The 19,098-nt window shown below is 25.1% G+C and overlaps 1 protein-coding gene across 1 annotated transcript; it reads right to left on the reverse strand.

Moving 5' to 3' along the window:
* Positions 1-15,045: 15,045 nt before the first annotated feature.
* LOC145833105 (kelch-like protein 23) lies at positions 15,046-15,810 on the reverse strand. The gene has a single exon (XM_082940305.1). It carries the CDS (start codon positions 15,808-15,810, stop codon positions 15,046-15,048), a length of 765 nt encoding a protein of 254 aa, XP_082796431.1.
* Between the last annotated feature and the right edge of the window lie 3,288 nt (positions 15,811-19,098).

A 19,098-nucleotide genomic window follows, 5' to 3' on the forward strand; every position in this document is an offset into this window, starting at 1 on the left:
TATTCAGCTTTAATTTTAATTTGTTCTAAAAATGAGCCTAAAATCTTGTTCTCAAAAAACCTGGAATAAATTTATAAAAACTTTTGGTAACCTTGTATTAAGTTTCGTATTTTTGTACCGTGGTTTTTAGTATTATTTGCTCGATATTGACTACAAGTTATACGTCTTTGTAGTAAATAATTCGGCTATCATACTTCTTAACCAAGTTCAACAATTATATGGAACTAATTTAGAGTGACGTTGTCGGTTAATATTTTCTTGAATTAATCTTGTCTGTTCGCTGTATCGCCGCCTGTTCAAATTTCATGTCTAAAACATTGTAAGTTTTTACTTTGTGTTATTAAAAACACTTAGAATTAGTTTCTTGTTTAAAGCAAGTTCAAACATACCATTTTAAGACTTTTCTAGCCCTTGAATTTTATTTTGTTTTTGTTTCAAAGCTGAGTTAAATTACTTGCATCAGCTGAGTAACTTTAAAATTTAATTTAAACGTTAAATTAATATAAACTGTCACGTTATCACATCTGTCAAACACATGTACTATCTCTATTAGTTTTTGATTAGTACTTACAGTTCATATTGAGTATACTTGATATATTTTTTACAATGTTTTGTATTTGTTTCGACCATAAATTTATATCTAAGTTTTCGATTATATAGAACTAACTTTTTTAAACTTGCTCTAAAGTTTATTTTCAGTGCTTATAAAACAATTATTTTAGTTTATCATTCTAAATGTGAAATTCACCAATTTTTATGCAATTTTTAAAATAAATCCAAAAATCAAAATTTTCCTGTCCAGTCCACTTTTACTCTACAAAATTTTGAAAACATCGAAGTTTTAAGTAGAGTGACGTAATAATAAAAACATTGATAATGTTATTGATAGTATTAGTACTACTAGTAAAAATTTAAGTTCAAAAACTTTAAGTTTTCCATCATCTGTAAAAAACCTTGATATCCAGCCTGACATCCGTGCTACAAACCATATACAGCAAGTTGACGAAAACATCGGTAAGAATAATAACAAGTAGTGTTAAGTGAAGTTGCTAGATTATAAAGAAATTGAGTTTGTACGTGTCTTATATACATTTGGCTTTAATCTGATTAAAATCTGACAACAACGCTTAATTGCTTCAACAAAAAAAATTCAATTATTAAAATATTTAAGAAGAAATCAGTCAAAGTCTTTGCACATACAATTTGGTAAATACAAATATAATAGTTTTGTATATAAATTTTTTAAAACTTGAAGTAACTTTAAGAAAAATAAAAAAACATATATTTCACAACATTGTTTACGATTAAATTTTTTAAAACTAGGTTTGACCTTAATTTTTGAACGAAAAAAAAGTATTACATTATAAATTGAAAGTAATTAATAATAAACTGTTAATTTTTTTTATATAAATAAAACTACTAAACGTTTAAAACCTTAACGTCATTTACTGATTACAAAAAATAGTTCTTTATACATATCCTTGCTTTTATTTAAAAATTTATAAATATTTTTGAATAAATTTTTTTGGAGTTTTGAAATCTAAACCAATTAGTTAATCAATAATAAAAACAGACCTGATTAAGTTTAAACTTTACATGATTTTTTATTTTAAAAATATTTTTGTAACAACATACTGACTTCTCGTTTAATAAAACTTTAATAAAGTTAAACATAATTAGTACTAGAATATTTTAATAAAATTGTCTTCAGTGATTAAATAGTCTTGTACATAATTGTTACTATTTAAAAGAAAAATCTCTGAGTTATATCAAATCAGCCTAAGGTTATTAAAAATTGAAAAGTCAAAAACTTGCAAAATATCATGCTTAAATACCTCACTAAATGTCATTGTTGTATCAAACTATATAATATGTAACTTAAATAGAAAAAAATACAATTAGTTATCTACACTACAGTCATATAAACTATCTTGAAAGTTCGAAAAGTTATTCAAAGTAACCATATAGAAATTTCATACTAAACTGAGTTTTTAAAAACATATTAAACCTAGTCAGAGTTTTTCAAATTTGAACTAGCCTGTACGTTTGGCGACCTTGTTTAAAAAAATTCACAAAGTCAAGAAATAACAAAGCTTATTTGCATTGAAGTAAATAAATACAGCCTAAAAAGTATTGTAAGTCAGCTTGAATTTACAGATAACGTTGAAAAATATATAAAACATAGTATAACAGTTTACTGAGCTTAGTAAAACTTATTTTTTATTAAGCATTGTAGCAAATTTTTACTGCTCTATTTGCAATAAAAATATTGCATTTAAAAAAGAGTAAATATGAAATATAAGACAAAGCTACAACAAATATAAATGTGAGTTACTAATTATTGCAAGAAATGTAAAGAAAAAATCGCATAAGTCAGTTTCAATAAAGCATCTTCAGTAACTACAGACTTATCAAAAAGGCAAGTTTTAAAATTGCAAAAGTAAAAAAGGAGACAGGGTTGCGAAGTGGAAACTTTTTTAAACAATTTGTGTTGGCGGTAATAAAAGTTTTATTGTTTTTTTCTTTAATTTCAACAAAATGTTGCGATCAGTAAACCTAAATAACAAAAACTACTTTTAAGTGTTTTTTTTTATTCTTACGATAACTTCCAGTTGGCTAAGCTTTACTTCTTTACATAAAAATCTATAAGTACTTACAGCATTACTATAATATTAAATTAGAAATATTTTTACTTCTGATCTCCACTCGTTTCAAACGAGTGTTAAGTAACTTATGAGAAAACAAAACTAATAGATGTTTTTTTACTAAACGAATTTCGGTAAGAAAATAATTAATGTCGACCGTTCAGCCTTGAGTAATATCAAAATATTATATTTATTCATACATTTACTGGTTTATTTACTTTTTGAACTATTTTCTAAAAGCTAAACAAATAAATGATAACGATAAATTGTATAGATTGTTCGTTAACTACAATAATAAAAAACAATCAAAGTAGTCGGTTAGAGACCTTACAGTTATAGAGTCGTACAAAACTTAAATTAAGTTTATTAAGATGAATTATGAAATATGAAAATTCTCAACATATAATAAAAAAAATAATAAATATTTATAATCTATTAGCTTTTGCAAAATCGTGTGGACTAATTAAAATCAATAAAATTTAAAATCATGTTTTTAGAAAAAAACTTGTTTGGTTTAAAATATCTAAAACAAATTAAGTATTTACGGTAAAAAGCGTTTAGACAAAAAATTTTATAACCGTTATAAATATTATCTATTATAGTGCACTTTAAATTTAAATAACCTAGCAAAAAAGAGAAATATTTTTATAAACAAAATTTTGAATAAATTTTACATATTCTAATTTTTAAAACTTACAATTTATTTTTATTAATTTTTAGCATGTTCTTTTTAAATTCTACTAAGTATCAAAAAGCATTTGAACAGTGTATATAATATATTTAGAAAATAAATAAAAAAAAACAATGTGCTCTATCTTTTTTTAGTGAATTTTATTTTAATTTCTTTTAAACGATTTCATAGGTATTTTAAAACAAAAAATAATTTTATATTCTTTGTTGCTTCACATGTTTTTACTGACCATTCATTGTTTTTAAAGTCGTAGGTTTTGAACTCACTGTTTCTCTGAAAAACAAATACTTTACTCCCAATTGTAATAGCTTCAGAAGGATTATATAAATTAAATCCAGAAGCTAGTGTAGGTTGTTTTAACAGAGTAAACTTATTAGTAGATGAATCAAAAACTTCACAAGTGTGTGCTAATAATCCACAAATCACAAACAATTTGTTTTTTACTGCAATTGATTTGTGAGAATCTCTTTTATTAATCATGTTTGGCATTTTTTTCCGTGTATCTCCAACATGGTCATATGCTTCAACAGTGTTTAGACTAATAACATTATTAAAACATCCACCAGATACGACTATTCTTCCTTCAAATACAGAGCAAGCTGAACGTCTTTTTGCGTTTTTCATTATTGATATTTCTTTCCATTTCAGACTTTTTGTATTAAACACAAAACAAGTTGCTGTTTCGTACCTTTCTCTACCACGACCCATTTTGCCGCCCATGATATAAACATTATCCATAAAAGAACAAGCACTAAACAACCTTCGACCATCCATCATGTCAGTTACATATTTCCAAGTGTTGGTATTTGGTGAATACTTTTCAATTGAACTTACGATAATACTATTATAATCATTGCCACCAAACACATATACTTCACCTTTTATACAAACTGCTCCGAAATTGCATCTGGCTTCTTTCAAGTTTGGCAAACTCTTCACTTCACTAAAATTGTTTGCATTAAATAATTTAACATCATTCGAAACCTTCATTAAATTAACATATTCACCCCCACAAACTAATATATTAAAATTAGTTTGGTTGCAGTACCTGGTTGAGTTTAATTGTTGTTTATTATTTAAAAAAGTTTCAATAAAATTACTACATTCAGGATATTTTGTTGATACATTGTCTACAATTAGTTTAAATGCAGGAACTGATAGAAGTGAAAGTCTAACCGTAGACAAAAGATCTTTTGCGTATTTTCTACGTTCAGTTACGTCATAACACAACCAGCTATCTGCTGCATCAAATACTTGCAGTTCTGAATCAATATTTAAACCACTGCTTGAAAGTATCTTTCTGATATAGATTAATTCTAACTCTAGAAAATTATAAGAATCAGCAATCATTGGAAAACAGCGCTCAATAAGGTTCATGGAAACTTTAATTGAACTTGATAACTTGAAAATATTTGATGAGTAGTACATTACTAAACAATTTTGTGAAACAGTTTTGGACATCACAGATTTCTTTATCATATCTACTTCAAATTCAGTAAGTAAAACTTTGTTAAATTTCATTGATGTCACAAGTTCATCCTTCTCCGAAATGTGCTTATCTGTAAAAATTTAAAGTTAAATATTTAGAAAATTCGATATCAGATATAGAGTAATATAAACATATTAACCCATCTCAAAAGCTTTTACAGGGTTTCATAAAATTGGCTATATTGTCTCTTTTATTTAATATTTGTTATCAGGAAAACTACTAGTAAAGGAGTAAAAGTTCAAATGGATAATAAATAGTAAGATAATGTTTTCTGATATGGGCTAATACTTAATGTTAGAGATTTTTCGAGCTGGTGAAAACTAAAACGAGTTTTGGAAACTGTAGTTTAGTCTTTCACTTTTTATAAATGGTAATAAAAAACCTTGTATTTAATTCAGAAAGTTTTAAGTAAAAAAATATCTTTATTTGCAATTCAAAAGTAATTATAACTTTCAACCTAAAGCTAAAGAAAATAACGACTATACGGCTATTAAAATTAAAAAAGGAGATATCTACTTTTTATCTAGTTTAAATACCTAATAATATTCAATTTTTAAAATTTTAAACCTTGATTTTTAAAGTCGTTGATTTTATCTATGAGTTTTCTGTCAAGTTTTTTAAAAGCGTTTTTCTTGTTCAACATAACGAATTCAGAGTTGTTTTGTTTGACAGGACGTGTTAGCAACTTTAATAAATTTTCTCTGGCATGTTCAAGTCTAGTTGTCAATCTACTTGGTACTTTCATGCAGCTTTTTATTTCTTTGAATTGTTTTTGCGTATTTCTTTTGAGGTTTTTTGACATTTTTAAAGTATTACTATGAAATATAAAGGTTAAAAAAACATAAATAAGTACAACTTAAATGAACTATTGTAACTGTTCAAAAGTTTAAGGATAAATATATACAAATATAACAGTAATTCCTTAAGATTAGGATCATTTCAGAAATTTAGAAGGCCATAGATGTAAAGGAGACTGTGAGTAGTAAGTGGGACATAAATATTCCATATTGCAACAATTTGAAACTTACACTTATTATTCTGTAGTTTACAGTGAGGAGTAAATATTTTAAAATAACAATGTTTACTTTTTACATGAAAATTTGTAAATACTTACAACTAAGTATATTTTAAAACATGAATACTAGAAGAATCTTGTTGCAAAAAAATAAACAACGGCTAGTAGTGTTTTTGATAATGACAATTTTTTTTATCATACTATATATTAAAAATGAAAATATGACTAAATGAAAACTTGAGCTTGTTTAACGGCACTTGTTTTTCTATTCTAGAGTTTTTCTCTGAAAAATTTCTGAAGTGTTATTGAAGTTTGTTCCAAAGAGTTAGCAATAAAAACTTATTTAAAGTTAATTTAAAAACGGCTTTGAAAACTAGTTTAAATCTAAACAAATAATAGCTTATCTAGTGTTCAGGTATCTTCGTTTCTGGAAAGCTTAATTTGTAGCTGCTTTAGGTTAAAATTTCTTTCTCGAGTAATTGATTGGTGATTTTATCATTAAAGCTGTGCCTACTACCGCTATATTTAATTACAGCACATTACAATTTTTACAATAACTATTTTTTTTTAAATGATTGCAAAATATTAAGGTAGGAAAAAATATTTAAAAACAAAAAACATTTAAAATAGGTTAAAAAGGTAATTTAAAGCTCCAGAATTCTAGAAAAACCTTGAACATGATAATTTATGCAAAAAAAACTTGAATTTGAGAAAGTTTGACCGAAAATCACTAAAAAATCTGGAATTTAAAACAATATTACACGTAAAATAGTAAAATTTTGACTTGACACAAAAAATCAATACATTTAGTCATAAACAAAAATTTGTTTTTTTAAAAAACATTTTTGAAATAGTTTTTTTTAAATTTTGTTATACTACCTAACACAGTATTTAACTTTAAACTTAACTTTAAGTTTAAAATTGATCAAAAAAAAAAGTGCATTTATAAAACCTCAAACAATTTTTTAGAAAACCCTGTAAATGTTTCTTAAAAACCAGTGGCCAGCCTGTACTTACAAGCAAACCTGCCTTTTTAATTCACATCTTGTTTAAAAAGTAAGAGATTTGAAAATATTATTAATTAAATAATAAGTAAAAATTAATAACCTAACTGAACTAGTCAAACTTAACATAAAATAACTTAATTCATGGTTAGATGTAGAGATGAATGCTAAACATTATAAGTTATTTTAAGTAAACAACTATAAAGAAAATTAATTTATTTTTATTTCTAACTATATAATCTTTTTAATGATACATTTTCATAATTTAAAAATCAATACTATATTAGTAAGACATTCTGTTAAAATTTTTATAAAAAAAGTTGAAAAAAAAATTATTTTATTTTTTTTAGATTAACTTTAAATTAAAGTTTTTCCTGCTCACTTATAAAAATTTTAAACTTATAAGAAAATTGTTTATAAAATAATATTTGTTTGATAATTTTTAAGTATTAATTAACTATATAATTTTTAAATTACAGATAAAATAAGAAAACATATACTAAATTCAATTTTTGAATTATGATATATGATGCAAAATTTAGTATAGACCGAGGTTTCCCATAGCTAAGTAGCTCATTAAACCTGAAGTTTAGTAAATTATGCTATGAAACCTTAAACTTAATAAGTTTTTGAAAAAAAAAAACTGGAAAAAAGTTTAAATTTTTTTGAACTAAAACTACTAAAAAGCCTGAAGTTATAAACAATTTTTACATGTTAAGTAGTTAAAATTCGATTTGACCCGAAAAAAAAAATTAAATATTTTAATTATATAAATGTTATTTATAACAACAAAACATGTATATATACATATATATATTTAATTTATTAGAAAAATAAGATTTAAAAAAACTGGTACACGTGTTTCATAAAACTAGACGCCTTAATTTTCAGCCAGCTAATTTTAAAATCTAGAATTAAAATTAAATGAAGATTTTAAATTTAGCTAGCTGAAGATTAAGGCGTCTAGTCTTATGAAACACGTGTACCATTTTATTTAAAAACTGGGATTTTTAAGATTCCAGAGCACACGTTTCATAAAGACAAAATATTTGTCTTTAAGCTTCAGCTGGTTCAAATAAAATTCATTTTCTAATGATTTATACAAAAGCCATTTAAGTAGGCTCTATAGAAAATTGACTAAGTTTAATTAATCACCTTATTTTCTGTATATGTATAAAGATGTTTAGGTGTCATAAATAAACATCATTAAAAAACATATTTGAAGTAGCTTTTTCAATGTCTTTATAATACTAAGCACAGTTTTTAACTTCGTTATTAATTTTTAATTATAATGCACCAAAAAACATGTACTTTAAAAGTCTATGAGAAAAATCAGATAACCTGGAAGAGTATTCTAAAGTACAGTGACCATCCTGCGATTAAAAGCAAACCTGCCTTAATAGTTTGGTTCTTAATTTAAAAACTAAAAACTTGAAAATGGTATCAGTTAAGCTATGTTAAATTATATTAATATTAACTTAACTACATTTATATTTGTTATTAAAACAAATTTATTTGTGGTTAGGTGTCGAGAAGATTTTATAATGTTTTGAGGTAATTTAAGTAAATATTTTTTACTTCTAACTGTACTAAAAAAATTTAATGATTTAGTTCCACTTTTAAATAAAATATTACAAAAATGAAACATGATATTAAACTTTTGAATGAAAACTAATTTTAAAGTTCTTTTTTATTTAAATTAACTTATAATAGTTTCTGCTTACTAAATAAAATTATAAGCTAATGAAAAGTATTGTATATAAAATATTTTTAGGAATATATTCTCTTTTGTTACAGAAAGAAATAAAAACCATTTAAATATAACTTTGCAAATACAACAGTGCTTCAAAGTCAATAAAGACCATATCATAGGTTTTATTGATTAACTAATTTATAACAAGAAAATGACCAAATTTTTGATTTAGTTATAATTTAAAATATACTATTTAAAACTACTACTTATACTCAACACACAATTATAATGTGTAGATAAAACCATAAAACATCAAATGATTGTATCAATAGAAAATAATATATAAATTAGTAATAAAACTGTTTTAATTAAAAAATTTAAGCTTTTATCCAAGTTGCTAATGTTTTTTTATGCTGTGATCAAAAATTTTGTTATAAAATATTATTTATTTGTAAAAAAAAACGACCTTAAAATTAGTCTAGTTACCAACTTCATACTTTTTAAGTACTGGAAAAACTATAAATAAAACTAACATTACAAACAAAAAATAGTCTGTTCGCAAGTAATTATTTAAAACAGCTGTTTTCTTTTGTAAAATAAGTTTATGTTCAAACGCATTTGAAGCTACTTAAAAAACTTGGTGCAAAAAAAAAATAATAAGACTGTTATTTTATCCTAACAAAAACAATTTTTTTTACAATTTTTGTATAAATGTTAACTTTACATAAACATATAATACCAAAAAAAAACTAAAAAAAATACTTTTAAAGAGTGGTATGTTTCAAATTTACAGCTTAGCAAAACCTACTAAAATAAGTTGGTTATAATTATAATAGACATATGAAAGGCCGTTTTGTAAGATAAAAACATTTTGAAATGAACTTGAATTAGGTTTAAACCACTCCTGCAATAAAATGGTTTTTTCGTTATAAAATTATAAAGACTTGAAGTTTTTATACATTTAATAATTTTTTTTCAAATCAAAAGTTTTCTACTTGATATGTAAAAATTGTTCAAAATTCCGAGTATTTAAATGTTTTTTTTAATATTTCACACATTTTTAGTTCTTTAAGGTTTATTTTCAGCCTTAATTTTAATATTTCAAATTTTCCAGATTCCAGGAAAGTCTTACTATATCAAAAAATAAATAATTTTCTAACATAACTAAATAATAAATGACAATTTAAAAACGTTTAATAGTCTAAAAAATTTCTCATTAAATACTCTTTATTGTTATAAAATTGTTAGCAACAATGTGTTTAACTACTTTCTAAAATACAAGTGAAGAGACTAATGCAATATAAACTCAAAAACAAGCAGTGAGGTATTAATAATAAAGCTAACTTTCAATTATTTAGTATAGTACTTGTAACTTTATATATAACAACACATTGACTATTTAACTCTTAATTTAAAATTAAACAAAAAAATATACAAACATTTATTCTCTATAAAATCTAAGTCACTTAACATTTCCCTACAATTTTGTGTAAGTATAATGTACTAAAACAAGTTAATAATGACCTCAATGTTAAGTTTTACCATATACTAAAAGTTCCGCTTGGTTGCACTTACAAGACATTCGAACTTAACATTCTAGCAATTTTGAATTCAAAACTACTGCAACATGTACGGAAACATTATTTGCACATTTTCTACTACATTTTTTTTTATCGCATCATATAAAATATATTTGAACTTGGTTTAAAGCTGCTGCAACCTGGTCACAATTCAACTTTAAGGGGTAAATTTAAGTCTGTAATATTGTTGCCAAGCTTGATAACCGGATTTTTTCACGAATTCTACTTGCGAATCAGTAGCACATGATTCATGCTGCCTGTGTACATGACTTCAAGTATGCTCCCCGCCAAATTCTGGTCAATGGTTGCACCCAATTGTGCTAAAATTTTAAGGTTTTAACGGTTATGACAGATATTTTACTGCTTTACTAAGAGCTCAGAATGCTTCAAGTTATTACATTACACTCAGAAGGCTTAAAAAAATCAATTTGAAAATTTTTAAGTTTTTGAAGGATTCAGAAAACTTTAGCATGACAGATTTTCAGGACAGTTTTCAAGAAAAAAATACTTTTGACACTTGTTGCCAAAAATTTTGTGTAAATCTAGCGGTAGTTTGCGTAGTTGCTATAATCGCCAAATAATGATTCAAGCGTGACATTTAAATTATAATTTCTTTTTTTTTAGAATAGATAAAATAAAGAAATCTATATAAACTTTTAATTGAATTTAAATTGCTTTTTATAATGATATTTAAAAAAATTTAATTTACCGATTTACCTGAATTATTTTTGTGGATGATGATAAGCTGTAAGTTATTGGTAATTTAATACGTTATAAAATGTGTCGCATTAAATAATTATTCTAATAAATTAAATTTCTCAATTATTGAATAACTACTATTTTATTATGCGAAATAATCTTAATATATACAGTAATTTGTATGAAAAAAAAACTAAGTTTTAAATTATTATTACCATTTAATTTATTTAAGATTTGTTAGTACAACTAAGTTTATTAAGTCTTTCAATGATGATCAAATGTTTTATAATTATTTTAGGTCACAATAGTAATTTAAAATAGGTTGAACTTGTAGTGGAAGTGCTTTAATGTGATCACTATGGTTGGCTGTCTAAATTGCACGACCGTACAAAATTGATAGCCAAACTATAGCCAGTAGAGGCCTCAACAAAACAATTATATAAGTAATTGTTATTGCACGCTAAGAAACCATCATCAGCATAGGACAAGACCAAGCAACTACAGAAGTATATACATACGAGCATGATCTTAGAGTTACAAATAAAAAATATTATGAAATGTACGAACAAAACTTCGGCTGCTACGAATCTTCTGAAAACAGTGAATCTGGATATGACTCAGATAACAACTTATGTTTTTACAATTATGCAGAAAGTATAGATTCCAAACACTATTAATCTCAAAAGCTTAAATATTGTAAATAAGAATTTTTATCAGACAAGCAACCTTAAAATTGTTTTAAATCTGTTGAAAAACTTTTAGAAAAACAGGATAAAAATTTCAGGAAACACTCATTAGAACGTTTGACTGAATTTCATTAAAATCAATTAAACAGTATTCTATATAAAATTAAACAAGTGATATAGCAGCAAATTTTTTGGTTGTGACATTATGTTGTATTGAAAATATTTTAAAGACTTATTTGAATTAAAAACTTCTGTTACTAAAAAGTTTAAGTCTTGTATGAACAAAAAGCTTAAATAATTATACTTGATAATTTAAATGTTTTTTGACTTTAGTCAACTTGACTGTAAACTTTAAAATTTCTGCAGCTTAAAAATTTTTTTAAGCAACCTTCATAAAATCAATGTGGTTAAATGTAAAAAGCTTTTAAACAACAACTTCGAAATTGTTTATTATTTTAAATAATCAGTTTTGAATATTTTAAGTAACAACTATATTAAGTAAAACATTATCAATTTGAAATAAAATTAAGTTTTGTTAAAATGTTTTTTTAAATTTAATTTATTTTAAGGTCGTATGCAAATCTTAGGATTTTTTTTGTTAAACATTTTAAAATTTTTTCGTTATAAGTTTTATAACTTCTTGTAGTGAGAGGTTTTAAAAGTTTTTACTTTTGAAGTTTGTATGCATTTGAGCAAGTTTATTTTGAAAAAGAACGTTAAAATTAAACAATGTATAAAGTAAGTATTAACTTTTGTTGTAACTAAGGGTTTACTATTGCTTACAAGTGCGAGTAATAATGCAGCTGAAAAAAGTTTTCAAAAAATTTTCCACTAAGATTTAAAAATAGCAACTCGGTTTGAAAAGTAAAACGGTTTGTTAAAATGTGTTTTAAATGTAATTTAGGTCAAACTTTACGATAATAAATGAAAAACTTTTTTAAGCCCTTTTAAGAATCAAACTAAGTTCAATAATCTGTTTTTCTTGCAAAAATAAATCTTTTACCTAATTTAACTTTGACCTTTTAGTTTTTAAGTCATTTTTTACAACTTATAATAAAAAAAATGTGTAAAATTATTTTAAACACTAAATTAGTCTGTTCTCTTAATACAATACCTTTTTGACCTATAAAACTTAAAATGTATTAAAACAAATTCAAACTTGGTTGCTCAAAATTGAACTTGCTCAGAAAGAACTTGCTCAAAATTGTTTCTTTAGGTGTTGCTTTGAAATTAATTTTTAAAGCTAATTAATTTTTTGTTTAGCGAACTAGGAAAACGTAAAAGTTTTACAGTTTGCTAATCACGTATTTTAAACTCGGGTAATTAAACTTAACTTAGCAAATTTTAACGGAAAGCATTTGCAATTTAAAGAAAAAATAATGTTGTTTATTTTGCATTATGAATGGAGATTATAACTATTAACATTCCCACAGTAGGAGTTAAATTGCTTACACATACTGCTTTTATATCTTGTTTTTATTAAAATCGTTTGTTTTAAGCAATAAGTTTAAGAGGTTAACTGTATTCTGTTCTAATAAAAAGACTTAAATAATTTTATTTTTTTTGACAGTTAAAATTTTAACAACATTGTTTTTGATCAAAGCTGTTAGCTATTAGGTATTGAAAATTATTAACACTTATTCAAATTAATTCTAAACGACTTTTGAAATATTAACAATTAACATTTTTATCGATATCGGTTTTAATGTTCTCTATTTTTTGTATTGTAAATATGTAACTAAAACATTTGAATTCAAAACTTTTTTAAATTAATGGTTGAGCAAGCAAACTTGTTGGAAATACATGATTATGTTATATAATAATCATAAAAATTGACAAAAATTTACAAAATGTCTCTTAACGATGCTAGCAAGCAAGAAATGGTTTTATACACAAGACACAAAAAATTGCTCTTGTGCACAGACTAACGAGTAAAACACCACATACGTCATCAGGTGATTAAAGAAACGCAAAGCAATGTTTTTCAAGTTTAAAGTTATTTGTAGCTATTATAAAGCACATCTGATAATACAAGCAGATCAGACCGATTCGAAGAGAGGTAGTAAACGGACAGAGATGCGCCTAAAATTGTGCAGATTGGAGTGATAGGCTGAAGAAGCAGCAGCTGACGCCCGCCAATGGAGTGAACAGCTATGAAATTTTCTGAGAGACAGTATTATATACTTTTCACTATGGTATAAACACTTATAAAAACCATTTTTAACATAAAAAAGATATTATCTAACGATTTTGTACATTTTGAAAATTAGTATCCAAAAATTATGCATTAATATTTATAAGAAACATTTAAAAATTTTGCAGGACCCCACCAAAGGACTTCAATTGATGAATTTTAGGTGGGAAAATGTAACAAAAAATGCATTCGTTGTATTTTAAATGACCACTAGGAGGCGTTAGACGATTTTTTATCAAATCACACAATAAAACTTTAACAATGTTTGATATAATGCTCATTAGCCTCTAGCTTGCGCACTACGCATAGCTCGTAATGTTGTTCGTTATTTTTGTTTTTAGCTCAGTTAGCCATAAGATCGTGCAAAAAGTACATTAATTTTAAGAACATAAGACACTGATTGAATTTAAGAACTTTGTTATGATTTTCATTTTATAAGAACTTTATGTTTATTTGTATAACTGTATTGTAATGTGCTCATTTAAGCCATAAGACCTTGCGAGAGGCACACTAATCGATTTTAAGAACTTTTTTATTATTTTTATTTTATAAGATCTTGATGTTTATTTGCATTATTGTATCATTTTTGCTTAGTTCAGTCATAAGATCGTGCAAGCAGCACATAACAATTTAAGACCCTGATTTACTAGTAAGACCTATTTTTGTATTAAGATTGTGACATTCAGACATTTTAAGAACATTTTTAAAACCATTTTAATTTGTAAAATCTGGTGTTTACTTGTTGTGTTTACACTCGCAGTTTTATTCTACTGATAAATTGTTGAAATTTAAATTAAATCGTTTTTCTATATATACACTTAGTAAATCATACAATAAGGTATAATCTTATAAAACATAATAAATGAAACGAGTGTTTTAAAGAAAACAATGTACTGAAATATATTTATTAACATATATTATTTGATTTAAATATATTTAATTAAATAAAAATTATTAATTTTAAAAATATATACACGGATAATATCATATATATGTATATATGTAAATCATGCAATAAGGTACATTTAATATAACATATACAAGAAAACTCGTGTTTAAAAGAAACAAAGTACTGAAAAATATTCATTTATACTTATTATTTAATTTACTTTAACAACCACAAAAAAAAAGATGTAGTAAAAAACTTTAAGTGCTACAAAATTATTAGTTCAGCTATTATATTTATACTTAAGTCCTTAAAATCTAACTTATCAGGTTATATCTAAACTTTAATAATATTTAAAAAAATCTTTTCCAACATCTAACTAACGCAGACAATAAGTAAAAATTATTTTAACTTTAAAAAAAAACTTTGTTTCCGTTTTGTTTTCTAAGTGTATTATATTTTCTCAACAAGCTCCCATAGGTAAACTAGCACAAGACAAATATCTCATATTTTTTGTTGCTTCACATGTTTCATCTGACCATTCATCTTTTTCAAAGTCGTAAATTGTTAAATGACCTTGGTCGCGAACCACAAAAAGCTTGCTTCCAATTGCAATCACTTCACAAGTGCCATATAAATAATATCTTTTAGCTGTTTTAGGTTGTTTTAACAGAGTAAACTTATTAGTAGTTGAATCGAAAATTTCCGAATTGTTTGTGTTACTTCCACCAATTACAAAAAAATTGTTTTTTACCGCAACTGATTTGTGACCAATTCTATATTCAATCATGTTTGGTATTTTTGACCATGTATTAGCTACATGGTCGTATGACTCAATAGTTTTAAAAATCTGACCATTGTAACATCCACCACATACAACAATTCTTCCTTGAAACACCAAGCAAGCTGAATGCGTTCTTGCATTCTTTATTCTTGATATTTCTTTCCATTTTAGAGTTTTTGTGTTCAACTCAAAACAGGGTGCTGACCTTCGACCATTTATGTTATCACCTATAAGACCGCTCATGATAAATATACTTTCCATAAAAGAACATGCAGAAAAACTTTCACGATCATCTATCATGTCAATAACATACTCCCAAGTGTTTGTAGTTGGGGAATATTTTTCAACTGATTTTGTTTGCTTTTCAGAACCATCAAAACCACCAAACACATATATTTCACGTTTAGTACAAACTGCCTCAAAGAAGCGTCTGGCTTCTTTCATGTTTCGTAAATTACTGACATTACGAAAATTGTTTGCATTAAAAACCTTTACATCATTGGAAACTTTTTCTAGGTTAACATTGTAACCCCCACAAACTAATATGTTAAAACTAGTTTGGTTGCAGTACCTACTTGTAATATTGCAACTGGTTGTGTTTATGACTAAAACATCTTCAATAATGTAACTACACTCATGATAGTTTGATGATACTCTGTCTAAAACTTTTTTTAATGCAGGAACTGATAGAAGCGGAAGTCGAACCTTAGACAAAAGTTATTTCGCATACTTCCTACGTTTAGTTATGTCATAACACAACCAGCTATGAAATGCATTGAATACTTGCAGTTCTGAATCAACGTTTAAACCACTGCTTGAAAGTATCTTTTTGATGTAGATAAAGTCTAACTCTAGAAAATTATAAGAATCAGCAATCATTGGAAAACAGCGCTCAATAAGGTTCATGGAAACTTTAATTGAACTTGATAACTTGAAAATATTTGATGAGTAGTACATTACTAAACAATTTTGTGAATCAGTTTTGGACATCACAGATTTCTTTATTTTTTCAAATTCAGTAAGTAAAACTTTGTTAAACTTCATTGATGTCACAAGTTCATCTTTCTCCAATATGTGCTGATCTGTAAATATATAAAGTTTAATATTTAGAAAATTTTATATAAAATATTGCGTAACATAGAAATTTTAATCAATCTCTCTAGCTTTTACAAAACTTTATAAAATGGGCCATATTACCCCTTAGTTAGTTTTTTTTTTATCAGGAAAACGACTATTTGAGGGGAAAAAAAAAATTAATAAGAAACTGTTTAAAACAATTATCTGGTACGGGCAAACATTATTTAAAAGGTTTTTCCTAGTGGGTGCAAAAGAAAACGAGTTTCAAAAACCATAGTTTAGTTTTACACTGCTTATAAATAGTAATAAATTACTTGGTTTTTATTAGGAAAAATCTGAGTAAAAAATCATGTTTTGCATTTCAAACAAGTTACAATTTTGAACCTTAGCCTAAGTAAAACTAAAGTAGGCAATGATACACTTATTAGTTAATTAAAAAAGGAGTACCTAGCTTTTGTTTAGACTAAATGTCTTATAATATTGAATTTAAAAAATTAAAACCTTGATGACCAAAGTCTTCAATATTCTCTAATATTTTTCTATCAAGTTTTTCCAAAGCTTTTTTCTTGTTCAACATTACGAATTCAGGGCAGTTTTGATTCACAAAATTTGTTAGCGACTTAAATACATTCTGTCTGGCATGTTCAAGTCTTGTTGTCTCTCTACTTGGTACTTTCAGGCAGCTATTTGCTTCTTCAGCTGGTATATAAATATTTTTTTTCCAATTTTTTGGCATTTTAAAAGTTTTAAGCTTTTATAGAGTCTATAAATAAATAAAAATAGTAAAATTTTACTAAAATCATTTCACTGTATAAAAAAGTTAATGATAAAAACTATAGTTTTATAACATAATTTATAAATGTCGATATTATTTAACAAATTTAGAGGGCCATAGTTGCAAAAAGGGAAGCAACAAAGCAATAGTATTAAAATTACACTAGATATTCTGCAACTGATGATGCAAAGTGACCAAAAAGATTATATGCGTATTTAAAGGTATATTTTTGAGAAGTTTAGCCTGAGGATGCCGTAGCTTATTTAATTTTTTAAAAGTGTGCAAGGTTTTTTAAGTGATGTTGTGAAGCTAAATAATAACTTTGATAAGTAAATTTTAAACGTTAAGGGTAAGTAGTTGAGGGTAATGTTAGTCTCAGAGGTAACAGTCATAGTAAATAATAAACGAAAAACAACTTAAAAAAATTTTTATAAAAAATAAGTTAACAAAAACATAACAATAAAAAATTATTTAATAAAACTACGAAAAAACAAATACATACTGATGGAAAAAGTTAGGGTCTAGTGATGGTAAAAAAAAAAAAAAAATGTGGTATATAAAAAAAAAATCATAAAAATAAAATTTAATATAAAAAAAGTTATTGACCGCCAGAAACGGTTTGGGGTATCAGTTACAGTAGGAATTTAACTAAAAAAAAATAAAAAAAAAAAGGTTAATTAAAAATGTTTTCATCTCATGCTAAATTGACACTGTGAAAAAGTGTCTTAGTGCAAAAATGTCCCTTGTTTCAAAAGTGACTCTGTCGTGTGAACGTGTTTTAATGCAAAAGTGTCCCTTAATGAAAATTTGACACCTACCCATTCTAGGGTTTGACTCTAAAAAAAACGCTGATGCTTTAGTTAAGTTTACTTAAAATGAACCAAAAAAAAAACTTATGTAAAAACAATCTAAAAAAATATTAAATAGACAAGTTAAAATGTCATAATAGAGTTCGAGTAGTAGTTTAGCGATTCACTCACAAAAATACAGCAATTACTGCCACTAGATTCACACAACACTAAAATTTTGACAAAAGGTGTTTATATGAAAGTTTGAGAAAAATATCTTGGAGTGTACTTAAAGAAAACACTAGTGAAATTTTATCTGAACTAAATCATTGAATGAAAAGATCTGTGAGTCAAGCTCAAACTAACATAAAATTGTATGATCAACAATATATACCACTATCTAATACACTAGTCAACCTCTAACTAAATATAATATTTACAGAGTGGCGACTATACCTTGAATCCTGTAAAATCCTTGAATTTGTTAACTTCTTGAACTTAAGAAATTTTGAACAAATATCACTAAAAAACTTAAAATTTTAAACAGTATTACATACTAAGTAGTAAAGTTTCGACTTGACACAAAAAATCTATCATATTTTTGTCATTATCAAAGTTTTTTTACTAAAAACACATTCAAAATAGCTTTTTTAAATGTTGTTATAATACATAACTAAATATCTAACTTTAAAATTAACTTAAAATTCAAAATTACCAAAAATGTGTATTTTCAAAAATTTTAAAAAAGTCTTTAAATCTATGGCTAGCCTGTACTTACAAACAAGACTGTCATTTTAATTTGCATATTGTTTTAAAAACTAGACACTTGAAAACAATATAAATTGAATTATAAATATTAGTAGTAACATAACAACACTAGTCTGACTTACTATAAAAATAACTTAATTCATGGTTAAATGTGGAGAAAACTGAGAATTGTTTTTAGTTTTAAGTTTACTTCTAACTTAAAAGTATTTGTTTCTTTTAGTTATACTTACTATTTTTAATAATACTTTTACAAATTTTAAATAAATACGACAAGTTTAAAACATGCTTTTAAACTTTATGATGAAAACTAATTAAAATTAAAAG

This window comes from Thalia democratica, chromosome 4, assembly GCF_965202585.1.
Source record: "Thalia democratica chromosome 4, ktThaDemo2.hap1.1, whole genome shotgun sequence".
Lineage (NCBI taxonomy): Eukaryota > Metazoa > Chordata > Thaliacea > Salpida > Salpidae > Thalia > Thalia democratica.